Source organism: Photinus pyralis, unplaced genomic scaffold (genome assembly GCF_008802855.1).
Source record: "Photinus pyralis isolate 1611_PpyrPB1 unplaced genomic scaffold, Ppyr1.3 Ppyr1.4_LG4, whole genome shotgun sequence".
NCBI lineage: Eukaryota > Metazoa > Arthropoda > Insecta > Coleoptera > Lampyridae > Photinus > Photinus pyralis.
Genome location: NW_022170511.1, coordinates 36,036,826 through 36,058,658, shown reverse-complemented (window position 1 = coordinate 36,058,658; position 21,833 = coordinate 36,036,826). Strand labels below are relative to the sequence as shown.

General features: G+C 35.3%; 1 protein-coding gene across 1 annotated transcript in view; it reads right to left on the bottom strand.

Annotated features, from left to right (window-relative positions):
• The window catches only part of LOC116169111 (metabotropic glutamate receptor 2-like), a 53,269-nt gene extending 40,476 nt beyond the window's left edge, over window positions 1-12,793 (bottom strand). The window contains exons 1-2 of the mRNA XM_031485139.1: window positions 12,622-12,793; window positions 8,722-8,848 (exon numbers count right to left, since the gene is read on the bottom strand). Coding sequence (XP_031340999.1) covers window positions 8,722-8,848; window positions 12,622-12,793 — 299 coding nt within the window. The remainder of the gene's footprint in view (window positions 1-8,721; window positions 8,849-12,621) is intronic.
• Window positions 12,794-21,833: the final 9,040 nt, after the last annotated feature.

The following is a 21,833-nucleotide window of genomic DNA, read 5'->3' as shown; positions in this document are numbered from 1 at the left end:
GTACAAATTTTGCCAAAGTTTTACTGTTTGGCAATGAAGCAGGCAAAGACATAAAACTCTACCAGCATCCTTTCAGATGCATAATAATTACTTAATGAATTTAAGCCACAACAATTTAAGTTAGTTCCACACATTTCAAATCTGAGTGGTAGTGTAGATGTGCTGAATTTCGTCTCGTTGAATTTCATTTTAGCCCTGTAGTTGTGCAAACGCGTTGACAGAAATGTAACTCAAAGTTAACTTGTTACAATGTGAACTCATCGTCCATAAAAGATAAAGCAATCGGTTCTCTTGATATTCCACGAGAAAGCCGTAAGGCGTTACGCTACATAGTAAACTTATTTAGCCACACGTTTTCCTCCCGAAAGACATAAAATTTCATAATGGCTGGAATATTGCTCAATAACCAAGACTTGCATTACAATTCCACAGAGAACAGTGAATGTAATGTATTTGCACGGATAACTGCACTATGCAGTATAAATATTGGGACAGTGACATAAACATGCAAGGAAGCAATTTTCATTGCGCTATATAGTGCGCATATTAATACCTAAATTAATGGCCAAGCTCTAAAATTGGCTTCCATTCAAATTTCAATTACTGCCTTAAATAAAACCTCCAACTTGCCGTAGTATTGTATGCATAACAGCGACAATTAAAAATCTGTAAAACGTATCAGCTTAATTCCATTAAACTGGAATTTAATCGTTAGATAAATATGGTCAGCTTATTAAATGTCCCAAGAGTAACTTCCATTTTGCCTCTCAAGTATCAGTAATGAGAATTTAAATATTCCGCCACGGAGAGCGTTTATAACGTCAGCGTAATCGTGGGGACGCCGCGTCATAAATTAAATATTTTTAATTTACGAAGGAGATACTTTTCAAATAAACTTTTTATTATAAGATTCTAGGTTTCGTATAACGTAAAGATGAGCTAGTACTAACATTTAATTTGAAGAAGTTTCAAGACTTATTACCTGTTATTACTTTTATTATTAATGACATTAGCTTGCAGTCCTATAGTTGCCTATACCCCAATACTAAATTGTTAATGTGAAGATGCCAATGTCATGAGTGCATTTATTTATTTATTTTAGCATTGAAAATTCTTGTTTTGTATATGGAAGTTACCAGTTTCGTTCAAGCAGAAAAGACAGCGTTGTCGCATCAAGTGATGATTGTACCGTACTCGGCGGACTCGGCCGCAATCGGTAGGTTAAGGAAAAGTTGCGAATACTGTCGATACGGTACTTACTTAATAGTGCGCAATTGTTTTGTTGAATACGGGAAATGTCTTCAAATTAAGAAAACGCAATGGTGAGAAGGTGCTGGTGTACAGGTCGACGGTATGGGGATGGAAGGAATGGGATGTATTAGACGGAATACGAAGAAGGTACTACAAATGCAATAGCGAGTAGCGACGAGGATGGAATCAAAAGGAATCTGGTAGGAACGAAGGAACAACTATTACGAAAGAAACCGATACGGAGGGGGAAGGGAAGTCGAAAGGAAGAGAGAAATAAGGGGAACGGTGGAAGGAGAGCTGTGATCTAAAATTATTTATTTTATGGTCAGATAGGTTACGGTCCAGTATCTCCGTCATGGATTTTATGGAGAATTAATCCAAAAGAACTTAGTCAGATTTTGTTTAGTGGTTTGCCAGTTGGCACGTTCTTAGGTGACATCCCTCCTCCACAACTCCCGGTCCATTGTCTTTGCTTTTAACAACCTCCTCCAAGTCTACATCTCGAATGCTTCAAGTCTTTCTAGTTCTCTTTTGTTTAAAGTCCATACCTCGCACCCATTGTACAACAAAATGCTCCAAAGCCTTTTTCTCAATTCTAAATCCATTTTATTGTTATGCTCAAGATCATAATGGATGTCATTTATGATTTCGGCACTTTCTTGAACCCACTACAAAGCATTGTAGGCTAATTATAAGAGTAACTTTTATTGAACTCGAGATTCAATTTTCAGGAGATAATCAGCACCTTTAATAAAGAGAGAAAGACAACAGTATACCAGATTATTTGGTAGAAACGCTTGACTTCCCAGTGTATAACGTCATATGGTCATTAAACTGTCAACAATAGGACGCGTGGTTGCATAGAAATTCTACAGGATTAATTGTATCTAACCGAGCCACTCATAGCTCACAAGTTGTGATATACAAGCTCGTAATATCACTTGCATATCGCTTGAGCAACATTTTCTTATAATTCCACCGAGTAGGTTGTTACATCTCGCAATAACATTTTGGTTATTTTAAATGAAATGTTATAAGTGGAAGGTGTGTCCGCTGTGCGGTTTCATAAACCCCAATCGAGTAGAAAATTGAAACACATGTATATAGCTGTACTTGACAATCGTTGGTCGAAGCTTAATGTACCTAATTGTACTAATAAAAGATGTATGCAAATCATTGATGTTTTCCTGGCTTTTTTACAAAAGTCGAAAGGGACTATTTCTATGTTGTTGTAGCGGCCGGATTTCCGGTTCCGAGACTGTATATTCGTTACTTCCATCCTTATTGATTGTTCTCATGTTTTTACTCCTAATATATAAAATGCCTTGTGGCATAAAGTATAGGCAATCCACTTTCAAGATGATCAAACGTAAACAACTCAATATGCTTGAATATTGCGTGATCTGCATGGATCCTCGAGGTCACGTAATTGCTTTGTAGATTCCTTTGCTCGTGTCTCACACGCGAGTATCGCATAAAAGCAACTCAAAGGTAATTATAATATATTCTGACACAATTTAAATAAATCCCATTGACACTGCGTTCAAAGATCACAATTGTAAATAAATCTCCAGCTTCGAGCCCTAGACTTTAATTATTCTGAGGCCCAATGAAGATAAGAAAAATCCAATTTCAAAAGCATTACCTCATGCCAATAGACGAACATAAGTGTAGCAATTAAATTATTGCTTTTATTTAATTTTGAAGACATTTTAAGATGATAAAATTTGCAGGAGTTCCTTTGTGTAAAATTCCTTTATCTGTGTAAATTACTTGTTAGGTTTAGACGAGGCAATAATTGATAACGCTTTGTTTACGTGCGTCAAACAAAAGTAGAAGTTTTGTTAACGATAATGCGTTGGTTGTGAAAGACGGTAATACAAAATCAAGGTAAGGTAATAAGGCTATTTCGTCTTGGTTGTAACTTAATGAAATTAATTTAATTTTTTTTAATTTATTAAAAAATAGGGCACGTAAGGCGCATTTTTGATTAGATTTTGATAATTGGAACGAAAAAAAATATCTCAGATCGACCCGGAAAAAAAATTTTCTTATAGAATGTGGCCTGTAGAATCCATAATTTCAAACAGTTCCAAGATTGGGCTACTAGTTCAAAAGTTACAGCCCTTTGAATGTTTTTTCGAAATTGGTTTCTAGTCTATAACTTTTGATTGAGAAGTCTGATCGAAAAAGTACGAATTGATTTGGATTCTACGCACCCAACCCAAATTAATAAGAAAAAGTGTTTTCCCGAGAAATTTTGGTGTAATCGAATTTTGGTAAAAAAGGAAGGTTATATACAGGGGCGGACTGGGTACTTACGGGCCATTAAAGTATTAGTGTAGTAATGAAGGTGGCGGGGGGGGGGGAGGGGGGTTAGCCCCCTGAGGTGCACCACAAAAACATTTTAAAGTACTCCTTTCTCGAAAATCAATTACCATACAGTTTTTTTAAATTGCAGCTGATAATTAAAAGTAACAAAATATACAATCCACACGAGGTGCGTCGCCTATCATTGTATTTCAGCACTTTCAAAATACTACGACAAAAAATGATAAATTCATTGTAAAACACTTCAATTAAAACAGAATTTTTTAACAACCTAACATCAACCCCAATTAGAGAAACGTGTTAATAATTTATTAATAGTGCAAGAAACTAAATACAGCACATACTTATAAATTTCCAACGGGCCATTATGATCTACAGGCCAGGTGGCAATCGCCACCCCCCCCCCCCCGTGCCAGTCCGCCCCTGAGTATTGGTTTTAAATTTGATTGATAAGGTGTAGATGCTCGTGGGGGGCGATCTGAGCCTGGCAGCATCGCATTAAAGTCAAACACTTCAAGGTATGGCAAACTTAACAAACTCTTTGAAATTTTGAATTCAAAATGACAGATAATAGTGCAATGGGTCTGAAGTAGATGGCGTTACGCGCGACGGCGAGTTGTATATACGTATTAAAATTACGTTCACCGAATATATAAATTACGTTACACATGGTTTAAATAAAACTAGCGCGCGAAATCATTTTCAATACATGTACATACGTATAGGTAGGTAACAGCATTATTTGCATTGAATATGCTAAAATATGTGATTTGGATGTATAGAAATATCTTACAACCTGCAATGTAAAACGATGTCAATGTGACATATCTCCGTGATTGCAATTTTTTAATTGGCCAACTTTCAAGGTCAATTTCTTTTTGGTACTAGGACCAAAAGTGTCCACTTTTTGTACAGTTGTCATGGTGATCCGGAAAACGCCAATTTTACGTACCGAACACTTTCACAAAATAGCGTCTTATTGAGGTGGTTGGAGAAAAAATCAATTTTTTAATTTTTTATTCTATCGAGTGACATTAAAATCCAATATGGTGCCTATAAGAAATGAGAAAGTTGATGTGATTTACTCGAAACCCACAAGTCATAAAAATTTTATTTTAGCACAGAAAGCTGACAAAAAATCACAGGGTTGGTGAAAACTATTTTTTGGTACCTTTTAAAATAAATGAACGGCAGCACATGTAAAATTTGAATGTGAAGTTGGCCCTGCCCCGATTTTTTTTTTAATTTTCTCATGTTATGTAGCATTTCCCAACTGCCCACTTTTCGCGTCGAAGTTCTTGGAATATTATGAACTGTTAAGTCCCTACCGCTAGTCATAAGCATTCAAAAATATTAAGTTGTGTATATTATTTATATTGCATATATGAAAAATTTCTGAACCAGAAGCGATGAAAATGTATTACAGTAAACGATACCTAGATGCAAATTATGATAAACTAAACAAGGGCTGTAACTCAGTAGAGCACAATTTTACAACTTTTCCAGAATAAGACATTTATTTTTGCAATCTCTTTGACCCTATTCGTGCAGCAAGTGAAAGATGTGGCCCGTGGCTTGTTTTACATATCAAATCCACAGCCTTTGTTGTTGCTAGAGAAAATATCTTGTAAAATATAGAAGCCGATGATTCTACTTATCGCGTAAGCGAGACAGGGAGTTATATTGATCATGAGCACGCTGACCAAAGCCAATTAAGGCGACTGTCAAATGGGAATGCAAAGTCAATAGGAAAACTGCAACACGCGCTATACGTTTTTCACCCATAAAATATTCGTTTTCAAAGTGATGAATTGGTTTCCCCATTTAGCGCTAAATGCTAAGCAAATGAGGAAGCAATTACATGTTACGGTTCCACAGTGTTTCCTCACTATTTCAGCTTTTAATTTTCAAATACAAAACTCGATGTATACTTTTAGAGCTTACGTTTTTCCGAGCAGGCAATTTGTTCCGAACTTTCTCCTATTATCTTTTTCGCATAAAATAAAACTTTTATAATTATATCAGTGACGTTTATCGAGGATGACATCTGAAAATTTCCACGTAAACATAATGCCATTATTCAAATTACTGTTAAACGGTCCTTTGAGTTTTAATCTAACGTTAACTTCTGAGGTAATGCAGAATGCTATCGAGCTATTCATTAAACTTGGCCAGTGCAAAAATTTGCAGCGAGCGGTAGCACTCGAAGTGAATTTCCGGCACTTAAAAACCGGATCTCTTGGGTAAGTATCTAACAATCCGTAAAAAGTACGGTTAGAATTCTGAAAGGAGCTTCCATTATATACACCTTTCAAATGTTTCATTAGTTGGCCAAATTCCGTTATAAGTTACAATTAAAACACTTCGGAATTCATTAAAGTTGATAAATGGTTTAACTTTGAAGTATTTGGCAAAAATTCAAATTGTCTTAGACAGGTAATAAAGCGAGAATTATTGCTTTTGTGAGTTCAACAATAGAGTCGCTAAACTTGTAGTGATTTTTCTCCGACTTCCAAAAGCTTCTTTAATCTTTTGCTAACGTTATAAATACCCTTGTAATAACGTACTGATGGCTTCTTCCCAATTTTCAAGCAACATTTGTTTAACGCCGCCGTAAAGCACAAGAATAGAGGCGTTATATTACGGCAATATAGAGCGTCATAAAAAGATTTATTTGATTCAAAGTTGATATAGGTTTTTATAATCAATAAATACAGGTTACGCTTTGATGTAAATTCTTGATGCTGGGTAATCCTACCAACTGACGATATGAATGTTCGTACACCCTTGAAACAATGTAAATCACACGAAATAATCCCCATTTTATGCTACATTTTCAAACTTATAATTCATCCCTTTCCCACGAGCAGGCAATCAAACTCATAGAGGTCCTTCGTTATTAATTATATCGAATAAATTTCCCCACGCTCGCAGAATAATTATTGTTGCATCAAATCGATATGATTGGTAATTCACTCCTCCTTGCTTTGAAGCACGCGACGAATTGTCACTGTAATTCTGATCGCTTGAAAATACGTACATGAAGGGAAAGGGATTTGTGTGCATTGCGTCTCCTAAAATTTTATGCTAAATTCCCTTGTGCCACAACGTTGTTCATTAATAACTTTTAAACCTGAAGTGAAAAGCTACTAATTACCGTATGTCCTGTTACACGGGACTATAATTGGGAAGGACAAAACTGGGTTGAATGAGATAAAGGGAATAATTTATCTGGGGATTAATGAACGAGGAAATGCAAAACTGACTTTTGTTAATCTGCAAGATTATGGAGATTCATTTATCGATTATTATTGAAATAATGACTTGAAAAATGTGCTGGCTAACATTTCCAATCGAATACGAAATCTGATTTCATATACACCAATATTACAATATATATGCATGTACTTCAAATGAAAATCCACAATTACAATCCGTACACTGTACGTAAGCAACAAACGTAAAACCTCTTTCTCCTCAAGAATCAATAGTTTTAGTTTGAGGATATGCATTGAATGAATTATCCTGTGCAACTTGCGCGAAGCTAAAAAATCGCCGGCTAGACACCTGCGTCCAGGAGAAAAAAATTCACTTTGCCCGGAAAGCTGTCTTTCGAAATTCTCACTCACATTTCCGGCGTCACGATTGATGTACAAAAAATTAAGAAATTCGTCATTCAATATTTGAAAAACTAGCATGCCGTGTGCTGTCAGAATGCGCTGTCTCTGTTGTGTGAAGTTTTCTAATTAGTGAATCGCGAATTTTTCTCATTTTTTTGTATATCAACCATATGCAGCGGCGGATTTACAAATTTGCCGCCAGAAAAATTTGATACCCTAGTAGCTTTTTCCCGGTATTATCATGAATATTGTGAACTAAGGGATAGTGATTTAGTGAAAATTGGACGAGAAATAGTTTTTGGGTAACTTCTGAGCTAAAAAAAGCTTAAATTACTAATTATAAGGTGGAGTAAGATATGCCTCAACATTTTTACATCAACAGCTTACACAAAATTATAATTAATTTAAATTGTGAGCTTGGAACACTATTGAAATGTTTTAAAAATTCATGATCGTAAAAGTATATTTTACAGAGCGTTTAGTAATTTTTCATATACGAGTACATACGTTAGTTATAGTGTACTGTACTAAAATATTGAGCTTTTTGGTAAATTGTTGAGACTCATTTTCTTTATTTATATAGGGTGAGTTTGTTACCTTCCTAGCTTGAGCTAGGTGGCTATTGCGTTGAACGTTTTTTGAGCATATTTTAAGCAACGTTTAAAGCATAAAATAAATAAAAAACAGCGTGTACAGTTTCGGGAAAAAACCGTCACAGACTTTAAAGCTTTTAAAAATATTTTTTTTTATTAAACAGGCCTCTAAAGAAACACCCTGTATATTTTCTATTACATAACACTTATACATAAGCTACCAAAAGCACTTACGTCTCAATTACTAATCTAAAAATGTCAAAAAATCAAATTCCATTAAAGGGCCCCCGTTACAAGGTTAAACTTTCCCAATTTAACTTTTTCGAATAATATTTTTGATACTAAAATATTGCATATGTTTAACTGATACGCAATACTTTCAATGTTCCGGTAACTTAGATCGAGTGAAGCATTTAATTCAATCCTCCTGATTTGGAGATAATAAGACAGTAAGCCAATGACAAAGCAAGTATGCAATCAACCAATCCAAAGAGGTGCTTGTTGTACCATTGTAATAATTAAAGCCCTTGTTGTATCAACGTATTCGCCCCGAGGAAAATGCACGAAACTCATTGCAGATTAAAATCTGTTAGATGATTCTATAAATAGCATTCCGGATTGGATTGTATGACGTGTATTGCAACTTCTAGCATTTCAGTTTTCAATCAGGGAATTGATGCTCGTTGAAACAAGCGTAGAAATTATTTGCTAGCCATAATGGATGACCCGAGACTAGCTAATATCACACAGATTAAATGTCGTCTGCAAAATGCAACTTTAGGAAAATAGTAATTTATTTAGGGTTTGTTTAATATGACCTTAAGCTAAGCAAGAATCGTCACTAAAATATAGCCGATTTATTACTCGTTTTGTAAATTGAAAACGAACAGAAAACGGCAGAAATTTGTAAAAATAAAGTTACTTACATTTCTTTCCAAGTTCCAATTTGTATGTAATCGTATTTTCCGTCGGGATGTCTTTGATATTGATAGATGTTGTAACTTCCGAAAGCGTCCCCATCTGCATTAAATCTAATTTCGGTCCCTTGGCGACCTAAGCAATAAAAATGAATTGTTATAATGTAACTTATTTTCCAATGATTTGCGAGCTATATATATAATGTGAGTACAAGAAAAGCGGAAAATGGAAAACAAACGCATTTTGTTCTAGATAAACACGTTGCTATTAATAATTTTCGTTGAAGCACGCACACAGACTATAAATTAGGATTGCGTGTTGTAAATTCAAAGTTCAAATTGACAAGTGAAATTGATCAAATCGGGCGATTATGCCATTTTATGTTACAAAGTGAAATACCCCTATTAAATGGGACGACTGATCGTATAATGCACTTCTGAAATAAAACAAATCGATCGATGCCCTCTTGGCCACTTGCCCCAAATTTCACTATACTCTAGTAACATGTGGCAGTACAAACGTTGAATGCCGTTTTTAGTTCTCTTGCACACTCTATAAAAACATCCATTTCCTAAATGGAACCATATCGATTGCGATCAAGGGCAACCGTTCCGAAAGTACAAAAGCGTAGGCACCATTTTTGTATTTTTGTATATTGTGTTTTGTATATTTTCATAATAAACCTTTCAGTTTAAGACCGACAGTACTTTTCACGTAAATAATGCGAATTCAGAAGTCGTACTATGGGGTCTTGAAAAGCATTGATTTAAGGCAAGTGACCGGAGTCAAAAATTTGCTGCACGGCATTCGAGAAGGTAGGGAAGACTAGTCACACCTTAAGCAATAAGGAAAATGATGCGGGCGAACCAATTACTCTGGGAGAACAGGGGTGATTGAGCTTTGGCTCTACAGCTAGTCTATAACTTTTGATTGAGAAGTCTGATCGAAAAAGTACGAATTGTTTTGCATTCTACGCACCAAAATTAATAAGAAAAAGTGTTTTTCCGAGAAATTTTGGTGCAGTCGATTTTTGGTAAAAAAGGAAGGTTGTACACTGCCTTTTTTTGAGGCCCTCAAAAAAATTGTCTCAGATCGACCCGGAAAAAAATTTTTCTTATAGAATGTGGCCTGTAGAATCCATAATTTCAAACAGTTCCAAGATTGGGCTACTAGTTCAAAAGTTACAGCTCTTTGAATTTTCTTTCGAAATTGGTTTCTAGTCTATAACTTTTTTTTTAGAAGTCTGATCGAAAAAGTACGAATTGTTTTGGATTCTACGCACCAAAATTAATAAGAAAAAGTGTTTTCCCGAGAAATTTGGCTGCAGTCGATTTTTGGTAAAAAAGGAAGGTAATACACTGCCTTTTTTTGAGCCCCAAAAAAAATTGTCTCAGATCGACCCGGAAAAAAAATTTTCTTATAGAATGTGACCTGTAGAATCCATAATTTCAAACAGTTCCAAGATTGGGCTACTAGTTCAAAAGTTACAGCCCTTTGAATTTTCTTTCGAAATTGGTTTCTAGTCTATACCTTTTGATTGAGAAGTCTGATCGAAAAAGTACGAATTGTTTTGGATTCTACGCACCAAAATTAATAAGAAAAAGTGTTTTCCCGAGAAGTTTTGGTGTAGTCGATTTTTGGTAAAAAAGGAAGGTTATACACTGCCTTTTTTTGAGCCCCGAAAAAAAAATTGTCTCAGATCGACCCGGAAAAAAAAATTTCTTATAGAATGTGGCCTGTAGAATCCATAATTTCAAACAGTTCCAAGATTGGGCTACTAGTTCAAAAGTTACAGCCCTTTGAATTTTCTTTCGAATTGGTTTCTAGTCTATAACTTTTGATTGAGAAGTCTGATCGAAAAAGTACGAATTGTTTTGGATTCTACACACCAAAATTAATAAGAAAAAGTGTTTTCCCGAGAAATTTTGGTGCAGTCGATTTTTGGTAAAAAAGGAAGGTTATACATTGCCTTTTTTTGAGCCCCGAAAAAAAAATTGTCTCAGATCGACCCGGAAAAAAATTTTCTTATAGAATGTGGCCTGTAGAATCCATAATTTTAAACAGTTCCAAGATTGGGCTACTAGTTCAAAAGTTACAGCCCTTTGAATTTTCTTTCGAAATTGGTTTCTAGAGTACAGATAGTGAACCTAATCATATAGTTAGGTGGGCAGTGAAACTTTCCACCCGTAGGAACTTCAAGAATGGAAGATGCAAGAGGAGGTCATGGTGCAAGTACCGCCATTAAATTCGCGCTATAGCACAAGGGTTGCCTGGGACTGTGTCTCCGATACAACCGTCGTCCGTGTTGCGAAAGATTTGTCATCGGCGATAAAGAACGTCTGGAACATCCGCCTTAATGTGACACAATCGTTCCGGGAAAAATGACGTGTTTATTCTAGAACATTCCAAAGCGTTCTAGAGCAATTGTCGTTACTGTTATAAATTAATCTATTTTAAGACTGTTGTAAATTTAATATTAATTAATTATAAATAAATAAACGACGTAGGTAATTAAATTTACGTTACAAAAATATTGTTCTTGTAGCAGGAAAAATAAATTAAAGTGACCGATTAGGAATGGAAAATGGTTTTTCACGATTTCAAATAAAATTGGACCTCTTCTCAACCTCATAACAATTCATATTTATTTCTCTGTTGAAACGGGTAGTTTTAGATGATGTAAACGAAAAATTGACCAGAAACTGCAAAGTGATTTTGAAAGGTTTATGTTTAATGGTTGCTTTAATTATTTATTACAATTTTGAGTTGAAATCCTAGAAAACGTCACAATTGTATTCAGGAGCAAAGGATCACTGATTATAATTACTGTGATTTTTTTGAGTATGGGTGTATTTGAGTCCCATTTGACTGGGCTGCTAAGGTTATTCTCCACAGAGTATTGGGAGCATTTGCAAAAAGGGTTAACCTTAGTCACAGGACAATTCTATTAGCCTTCTTCTGTTGAAAGTGACGATGATAGTATATTCCTTATTCGATTCGAAAGGATTTGTAACCCAGTCATATTGCTCCAGATTATTGGGAAAACAGTTTTCAAAGTGTGGGGGGAGGTCGACGGCGGCTGGGGTTCACGTCCAATGACAGAATGCGCGCGGCGCTCGACAGATTACCCCCCCTGAGACAAGCATGTCGCGACGCACAGTTTGGGAAGTTGTAGATTGATTTAAATTTCTTTGCAAATTCCAAAAACCATTTCCATCCCTAAAAACTCACAATATCATCATCCCCTCGACTTTAGTTTATTTTCCCGTTGTATGCACAATACCATCATCCCTTTCCAACCATTCTGATGGTATTACCATTTTTTTTGTCATATAAAAAGGTCTACTTTCTCCAAATTTAAGAGGGGTTGTTAATAGATAGCTAAATTTGAAATATGCAAAGAAGCAATTGTTATTTACTGAATAATCCTACAATAAAATTAATTCAGGGGCGAACGTCCTGTCATTTTCAAAATTACGTGCGATCCCTGATGATATTGTACGGCGTCGCACAGACGGATACAGTGGCATTTTGTATTATTTCGCACATAATACGAAATTCCCATAGAGCTGGCGTTGCGATGCGACAACAATATTGGAACAAGTGAACAAATGAATCTTATTTTATTGTCTAAAGTCAGTAAAGCTGTTTTATTTAACCACACATACCGGGTATCAATAAAAGTTAGAAACAAAGGCAATTACAGTCCAAATATTTTCTTTTATATTATGCTTTCCAGACTGTACTGTACTAATAGATTTTCCATTAACCCACTTATTGGATGTTTGGTTCAAATTAAAGAGGAATTATCCTCACCTTACTTTAATTTCTTGTATCAACATCAATTTTCCGCTCTATATAAGCACTAAGCTAACCCTTTATAGACCCCACTAACCGAAAGTACTTACCAATAAATGAAACATTCCTTAAATACTTTAAAAGCTGCGGTCCGAGAGGGGCGGGTTTCAGTTCGTCACAAAAATAAAAAGGATCGGTCCCGCATTCGTCCTGAATGATGTTGTGAATTGCGTGTGCTGCTGCATAGACTGCGTCCACTGGAAAGAACAATGAAATTGGCATCCACTATTATAATTAAGCACGGTGTTCAAATGCAATACAAATTCCAAACATCGCCTAGAATCTGTGATAGGGATGGTGCTATGCATAAATTTCAATACTTATTACAACATTACCTAATGTTGATAATGAAGGCAATATTAATACATTTTCAATTCAATCAAATATGAATTAATTTGGGATGCACTTCACGCTTTATAAATAGAAGGGATTTTTGGTTTGTGGAAGCATTAAACACCCGTACTCAATAAAGCTACTTAATAAAACAATATGTAAATTCATTCGCAATGGACGTATATTTTTCCATATATTTGCAAGCCTCTCAACCTGTTCAAACTTACCCTCTAAAAACACTAACTTTCCTTACATGCCAAATAAAGCTTGGGATTATTTTCGTAGAGACTTTCCAACGTGTATACCCTCAACTTTATGATATAAGATTTTTTGGAAGTCTTTTGTAGAACTGTAAGCCCTTAAATAATTAATGAATCCAGCTTTTGAGCTTTATATGCAATGCCGAAGCGTGTATCTTTTTTCCGTATAAAACCTAAGAGGGAAGCGACCATTTTTATCAAAATCTACTTGAAAATTTATATACCTTGAACCATTCCCTGTGCAACTTGGTGCAACGAATTCAGCATACGTAATGAAATTTTCCGTTCTCACACGTGGTTCAACCGTCTGTCTAATTTTACTACACTTTAAAACTGAAAACCTGCGGGAAAATTAATATGTGAGTACGCGAAGCCTTCCTCGCAAAGCTAAAAACGGCAGATCTGCACATTTTCAAAGCAGCTTTATCATATTTCGACTACTTTTGTCAAATGTATGGGCGCGCAATAAATCATGATAATGTCATACGGATACAAAGGGTGTAAAAGTGTAGGTATATCCGGTTTATATTTGGCATCATCAAATTTGATCATATAACGGATAAATTTATGTGAAAAATTGAGCATGTTCAGATCTTTTCATGCTTTAACGTTGATGGATGTTAGATATCATTAATTAAACAATCAATTTGTGCGTGCGCGACCTATCACGGTTTCTTTTATTATTACCACTAGTATTACACCTCTACAATATTAACATGTTGCCGTTACGGACTATTAGGTTTACAAAAAAGAAAAGAAACAAAACGTTATTATCGATTAGTCTCTTGACGATCACTCCAATTAAACAGTAAACTAATTCGACAATTCCGGGGTGATCAACACCGTCCTCATCGTTAGCTAAAGTTTTTTTCACGGTAGTCGTCCTTTCTATTTTTTGTTTGCGGTCTAGTAACAACAAACGCTTTATTATTTATTTGAGACATATTTTTTAATTCATCTAAGTCGCGATAATGCATCTGCTAAAACGTTATTTTTTCCTCTCACGTAATGAACTGTGAAATCATATTCTTCGAGTGCTAGTCGAAATTTTGTTACCTAGATGGATTGCATACCAAATAAATACAAAAGTGGCTTATAGTCAGTAAAAATTGAAAATTTTCTGCCGAATAAATAAGGCCTAAATTTTTTGACTGCAAAAACCCTTTTACGATTATACGGTAATTTTTCACTGCGTTATTTAATGTTTGACTTGCATATGCAATTGGTTTATCGTTAGAATTACACAAAACTGCACCTAACGCTACGTTTGTTGCGTCAGTTTTAAGAATAAATTTGTTTTGTAATGAAAAATTTGGATACTCTAAAATTGGTGGATTTATTAAGCAATCTTTTAATTTTTCGAATGCTAATTCACATTCTTGTGTCCATAACACCTTTTTTTGTTAAACGATTTAATGGCGACGCTATTTCCGAAAAATGTGGTATACATTTTCTGTAATATAATTTGCCTCTTCACTTCTGCTCCATTTATTGGAACAGGGTAGCTACGCAGAGCTTTAAGTTTTTCTGGGTCTGGCGAAATTACATGTCCCAAATAAAATATTCTTTTTTACAAATTCGCATTTACTTGGGTTTAATTTTAATTCAACTTTTCGTAGTCTATGTAGTACTTTAATTAAATTTCGATTATGATCTTCAAGACTGTTTCCAAAAACAATTAAACCATCGAGATAAATAAAACAAATATCGTAATTTAATCCGGACATCACAAGTGTCATTGCACGTAAAAAGAACTTGGACTAGTCTTCAAACCCATTGATGCCCTAGTCATTTGAAATTGACTTTAGGCGTTGTAAAAGCTGTGCATTTTCTAGAGGATTTTTCTAATTCTAATTGGTAATAGTCTTGATATAAATCTAAGTGTGAAAAATAAATTGCGCCTGATAATGCGTCTAAAATTTCGTCTATACAAGGTAAAGGAAATTTGTCATCTTCTATACGCGTATTTAATTGTCTATAATCGATATTACAACTTGCCATTTTTTATTTCCTAACCTAACTTTCTTTGGAACAATTAAAATTGGAGCGGAACAATCAGATTTTGTGGGTTCTTTTGGAACATATTATCAATTTGCTGGTTTAGTTTGTCTTTTTGGGCATAAGGTATTCTGTATGGTTTAATGGTTGTTATCGTGAATGGATCATTTTCCATATAAATTACGTCTGCAAACTTAGCACATATTTTATGTAGGTTTAATTTTTCTTGCGCGCTTAATAAACTTACGTTACGTTAATTTTAGGTTTAAAATTCTTAATTGAAATATCTCTATAATTAGTGTTTAAAATCCTAACTAGAACTAAATTATCACTGTTGGGCTTAACTATTGCGCCTCCTACGAAAACTCCTTCTGAAATTTGTTCAGATTGTATCACGCATTCGTTTTTCGTGTGGCGGCGAAATACTTAATTACTTCGCTTCGAGGTGGTATTTGGGTATAAATATCGAATTTTGATATTAATCGTACAATTATTCTTTGGTTATTTAATTGAAAAGGATGCTTCAAATTTTTCATAATTTAGAATCGCCGAGTATTTACAAAAAAAATCTTCACCTAATATTCCTTGCATTACCTTTGAAAAATCATTCACGACTAAAAATTCATGACGAATCGCGATATTTATATAATGCAGTGGCCGTATTTACGGGGGGGGGGGGGGGATGAAGGGGATATATCCCCCCCCCCCCAGAAGAATTGAGTTATCATCATAGCTATTAGGTATTTAGGTAATACACCGCTATCCGCTCCGCCCACTTTAAAATAAAGGCAATAATATATAGGTATATATAGAGAGCGATTTTGGTTTTGGTTAAAGTCTAAAGTCACTAAAATCTAAATATTCTGTAGTATTCAGTATTCACTATTCAGTGAGTGATCAGTGTTGGCAGTCAACGATTTGGCTATTCGGCATCGATCGGCAATTCGCTACATTGATGCCCAAAATAACAAATATGTGTCAGGTGACGAAAATAAGAATTTTAAATTTTAAAAACAGGAATTTTTTTGGCCATAACTTTTGATTGAGACGTCTAATCGAAAAAGTACGAATCGTTTTGGATTCTACGCACCCAAATTAATAAGAAAAAGTTTTTTCCCGAGAAATTTTGGTGCAGTCGATTTTTGGGAAAAAAAGAAGGTAATAACTGCCTTTTTTTGCCTAGAAAAAAAAATTGTCTCAGATCGACCGGAAAAATATATTTTCTTATAGAATGTGGTCTGTAGAATGCATAATTTCAAACAGTTTCGAGATCGGACTACTAGATCAAAAGTTACAGCCCTTTGAATTTTTTGTCGAAATTGGTTTTTTGCCCATAAATATACCTATTATTCAAAGTTTTCGTTGACTAATTAAAGCAAAAGCAATAAAGGGGCCTGTCAGCAGTAAGAAATAAAATAATAATAATAATAATTGACTTCATTCCCATACAAAATGATATACATGAGCATCCACTACATGAGAGTAAAACAAAAAAAAATTTCTTTTTAAGATATCTACAGGAAAAAACAAGAGGAGAAAAGAGAAGAAAGAAAGTGAATTTTTTAACATCAAAAAGAAATTTAATAGGGAAAGGGATTCTCTATGCACTAAGCATACAGCCCTGAGTTAAAGTGTAGCTTTAGTTTTTTTTTTCATCATTTTTGTTCTATTTTCAGCAAACGTGACTTAGTTATGCAAGAATAATTAATATACTGTCCAGAAGTGTCGTTTGAGTCATCATCCATTTTTGAATATTTTTGAATAGATTTTTTGTTAATCTTACATTTTTAAAATTACTCGGTAAAACATTATACAATTTTGGTCCAAGATATAACGGCGATCGTTGAAATATGGTTTTATGTATTTTTGGCAATTTTTTATATTGCTTGGTCATGCTTCTGGTTGTTACGAGCTGATTTATTCTTTGTGATCCATGACAGTTGCTAATATTAAAAAATTGCCGAAGAACCTTAAACAGATACAAGTACTTTAATGGCATAATTTTCTGGTGTATAAAAAGTGGAAGAGATGGTGTCCTTCTACTTTTTTGACATATTGATCGTATCGCCATTTTTTGTAGTTTTTCTATAGGAGAACGGATACTATGGGCAGCCGCTCCCCAACAACATACACCGTAACTAATATGGGAATGCATATAAGCATAGTAAATTGTTTTTAACGCATGACAAGTGATGCTTTTAATATATAAATTTTCCTTGCTATTGAATATAGTCTAGATTTTAGGTATTAATATGACTCTTCCATGTTAATTTATTATCTAATATTATACCTAAATATTTCTGTGTTTCTGTATATGATAGTTCAGGACAAGTACATGGTGAAAGTCGGTTACAGGAGCTGCTGATACGTAATATTTATTTTGGAAGACAAATTAAAATGCATAACCTTAGTTTTATTTACATTTAGTGTGAGTTTGTTATATTATATTGAAATATGGTTCTAATCTAATCTTTTTCGCCTGTACAATAATAAATAGATAAATGACTACCTGTTGAAGCATCTTGTATAACCAGATTTAAAACATTGACGTTATGGTTATAGATATCATAGATGTCGCTTATGTTCGTATTGTAAAATGTACGTTCGTTGATGTTAGCCAAAATGGCTGTATTGTAACTTATATTTTATGTTAAGTGTATCGGACTAAACAAGCATTAAACTTTTATACTTGATAAATACTCTGTTCCAATAGGTTATGGGCCCAGGGTTTGAGAAAAGTAAAAAGTTGAATAAATGCTGAGAGTAGTCACAAGTGCAATTTGAAGAACACGTGTAGATCCAATTTTTTTTTTGGCGTAGTTAAAAGGGAGTCCAAGCGTTAAAATGCCTAGCGATAACCTGCAACAACGTACTAACGAAGCTGGCGTAACAGCAATGACAACAACAATTCACCTGCCGAATACAGTTCCAGCCACGTTTGACAAATTAACAGGTCGTAAAAATTTCAACGAGTGGAAATTTACATTAAGGTACCACTTAGAGGATCGTGATTTATTTGAACTTTGTCTAGGCACTGTTGATGATCATGTCAAAGACAAACGAGCAAGATCTGCAATAGTTAGTAGTGTAGAGAGTCACATAATTAAAGATATTCAACATTGTGAAAAAGCTAAGGACATGTGGGAACGGCTCAACAAATTATATTCCGACACGAATCCTAACCGTTTTATTTCATTGAATCAAGAAACGTTTGCAACAAGATTTGAAAATTGCAAAGACATGGCAGAATACTTAGAGAAAATGAAGACAATTGGTAGTAAAATGAGGGCAATTTTACCTGCTTATCCAGATCAAGCGGTTGCGGCCAATATACTCACCAATTTGCCTGAATACTTTCGTCCTTTGACAATGGCACTAGAAAACAGCGTTATGGAATTAACAACGGACCTGGTATGTGAAAAACTGCAAGCTGAATATGTGAAGATGACACCACCATCGCAAAATGCTTTAATTATGAAAACGAGGGGTAATACGACAACCAAAGGCTATACTTTTAAAGGGAAATGCAATTATTGTAAAGCATTCGGGCATAAGGCAAAATTTTGTCCAAACAAAGGGGCAACGGGAGCGAAGCAGACCAATGCAAGTACACAAGGAAGTAAAAGAGGCTCATCTGGAAGTGCATCAACCATTAAAGTAAGGGAGGCATGGATAGCTTCATCTTCATCGAGTACTGAACGCGGAACGAGCAGTGAACCTTGGATCATCGACTCCGGTGCCGATATGCACATGACATCCCATCAAGAGTGGTTGCATAATTACCAAGAAGAACCCAAGTGTCCAGTAAAAACTGGCGGCGCTACAATTGCGAGTGTAGGCAAAGGTTCTGTTTTAGTTAACATTTCAAGAGATAACTGCATGGTTGAATTAACAATCAACAATGTTCTGTATGTACCCGAACTAACCACAAATCTGATTTCAGTAAAATACCTGGCTAGAAATAAAGGTATAATTACGATCTTCGATGCTCATGAATGTAAAATGGTACAAAAGGCAACAGGAAAAATTGTCGCCACAGGTACAGCTCATGGAGACAACTTATATTTTTTAGATACCGTCAAATTAAACGCATTAGCAGTATCGTCCGTTAATCCGATTATGCTCTGGCATCGACGGCTTGCACATTTAAGTTGTGGCGGACTTGATCGTTTACGCAACATGGTACAAGGTTTAGAATACTCAGGAACAATGGAAGCGTGTGTTTCATGTATTAAGGGTAAACAACATCGATTGCCTTTTCCACAGAAGAAAGTACATCGGGCAACAGAGGTGCTTGAACTACTGCATTCCGATCTGTGCGGGCCAATGAACGTTCCTTCGATAGGAGGTGCGCGGTATGTACTTACTCTTATTGACGATTACACGCGAATGACATTTGTATCGTTTCTAAAAACTAAAAATGAAGTGTTTACTAAACTTTCAGAATTTCGTACATACATTGAAAATCAAACCGGTAAACGAATAAAAGCTATACGTTCGGATCGTGGCGGTGAGTACGTTAACAAACAATTAGAGACATTTTTTAGTGAAACAGGAATCCATCATCAATTAACAATTGCTCACACCCCTGAGCAGAATGGAGTAGCCGAACGCTGCAATCGTACACTAATCGAAAAGGCACGGGCTATGTTAACGGAAGCAAACCTCGACAAATCATATTGGGCGGAAGCTGTTTGTACCGCAAATTATTGTAAAAACCGTAGTCCAACAATTGCTGTTTCACACATGACACCATTTGAAGCGTGGACGGGCGAAAAGCCTGATTTAAGTCATATGCGAACATTTGGATGTCGTGCATTTACGCACATACCCAAAGCAAATCGTTCGAAACTTGACGATAAATCTGAAGAAAAGATTTTTGTTGGCTATAGTGTAACCAGTAAAGGGTATCGGCTGATAGATCCTGTCACACACAAAGTTACTGAAGCTCGAGATGTAATCTTCATAGAAAATTTCAAAAACGAAGTTGAAAATGAAATAATTCCCGTAAAGATGGGCAATTCTACATTTTACGAAGATGATACAACTTGCACGAGTACCACTAGTAGGATAGTACAGCCCGAAGTTCACGAAGTTGAAAAGGAAACCGAATCTGAAGTACGAGTAGAAGCTGAAGCGTCAATTCCGGAAACGTCACGAAGGACAATCCGTCAAATTCGTCTACCTTCTCGTTACGATGATTGTGAAGTCGAAATTCCCAAAATGCACCGATGCCAAGTTGCTATAAGTAATACTGAGGAAGAATTTTTAGATGCTCCTCTCAACCTACAAGAAGCATTGAGTAGACCTGATGCTGACAAATGGAAAGGGGCAATTGAAGAAGAATTGCAAGCTCATGAACGAAATCGTACTTGGACAGTTACCGAATTACCAGAAAATCGAATTCCAATTAAGTCAAAGTGGATTTTTAAGCTGAAATGTAATTCCGATGGAACTCTTAATCGTTATAAGGCTCGACTTGTTGCCAAAGGATATTCGCAAAAGGAGGGACTAGATTACACTGAAACATTTTCACCTGTTGTTCGTTATGAAACTTTACGTATTTTGTTAGCAATAGCGACATTATACAATTGGGACATTCATCACCTGGATGCAGTTGTTGCTTTTCTACAAGGAACAATTGAAGAGGAAATGACAATTCCTGAAGGTTTGGAAGTCTCCAATGAAAGGGGAAGTGAAAGTAAACTCGTTTGTCGACTTCAAAAAGCTGTAAATGGATTAAAACAATCAGGACGTGCGTGGTATAAAAAGTTAGACAATGAACTTAAAGAAATTGGTTTCAATTGTTCAACTTTTGATTGTTGTGTTTATTACAGATTTTCAAATTCCAAAATTGTTGTAATAGCAGTTTATGTTGACGATTTCATATTGTTATCAAATTCTATAAAACTAATAGATTTGACTAAACAACAATTGATGCAAATGTTTGAAATGAAATATCTTGGTAAAATGCAATATTGTTTAGGCATTGAAATTCAATGTGATAGAGATAAAGGTGTTACATTGTTAAAACAATCTAATTATGTTGAAACTATTTTAAGAAAATTTAACATGCATGATTGTAAACCTGTTTGTATTCCTAATGATGTTAATAACAAAATTTGCAAAGTTTCAGAAAATAACAAGCGAAAAGAAGCTGAAATTTCTGTCTACCAGAGTGCTGTTGGCAAATTACTGTATGCTACGAGGGCTACTAGACCAGACCTGGCATACGTCATAGGCGTTTTATGCCAATATTGCTCAAATTCCGGTCCAAACCACTGGACAGCCGTAAAGCGTGTTATGAGGTATCTGCGTGGCACCACAGGAGCAACATTGAAGTATTCATCCTCTGGAAACCCGCAAATTATTGGATACTGTGATTCAAACTTTGCTGGATGCCCTGACGATAGGAAATCCACAACGGGATTCACATTTTTACTTGCTGGTGGCGCAGTTACATGGCAAAGCAAAAAGCAACCAACTGTAGCGTGCTCTACAACCGAAGCGGAATATATGGCGCTGGCCCAGGCAACGAAAGAAGCCATATGGTTACGAAGGCTTCTACGAGAATTGCAACTCCCAAACTGTGACGACCCCATCAAAATTTATTGTGATAATAAAGGTGCTATTGACTTGAGTAAGAACAGTGTGTTTCACGCCAGAACCAA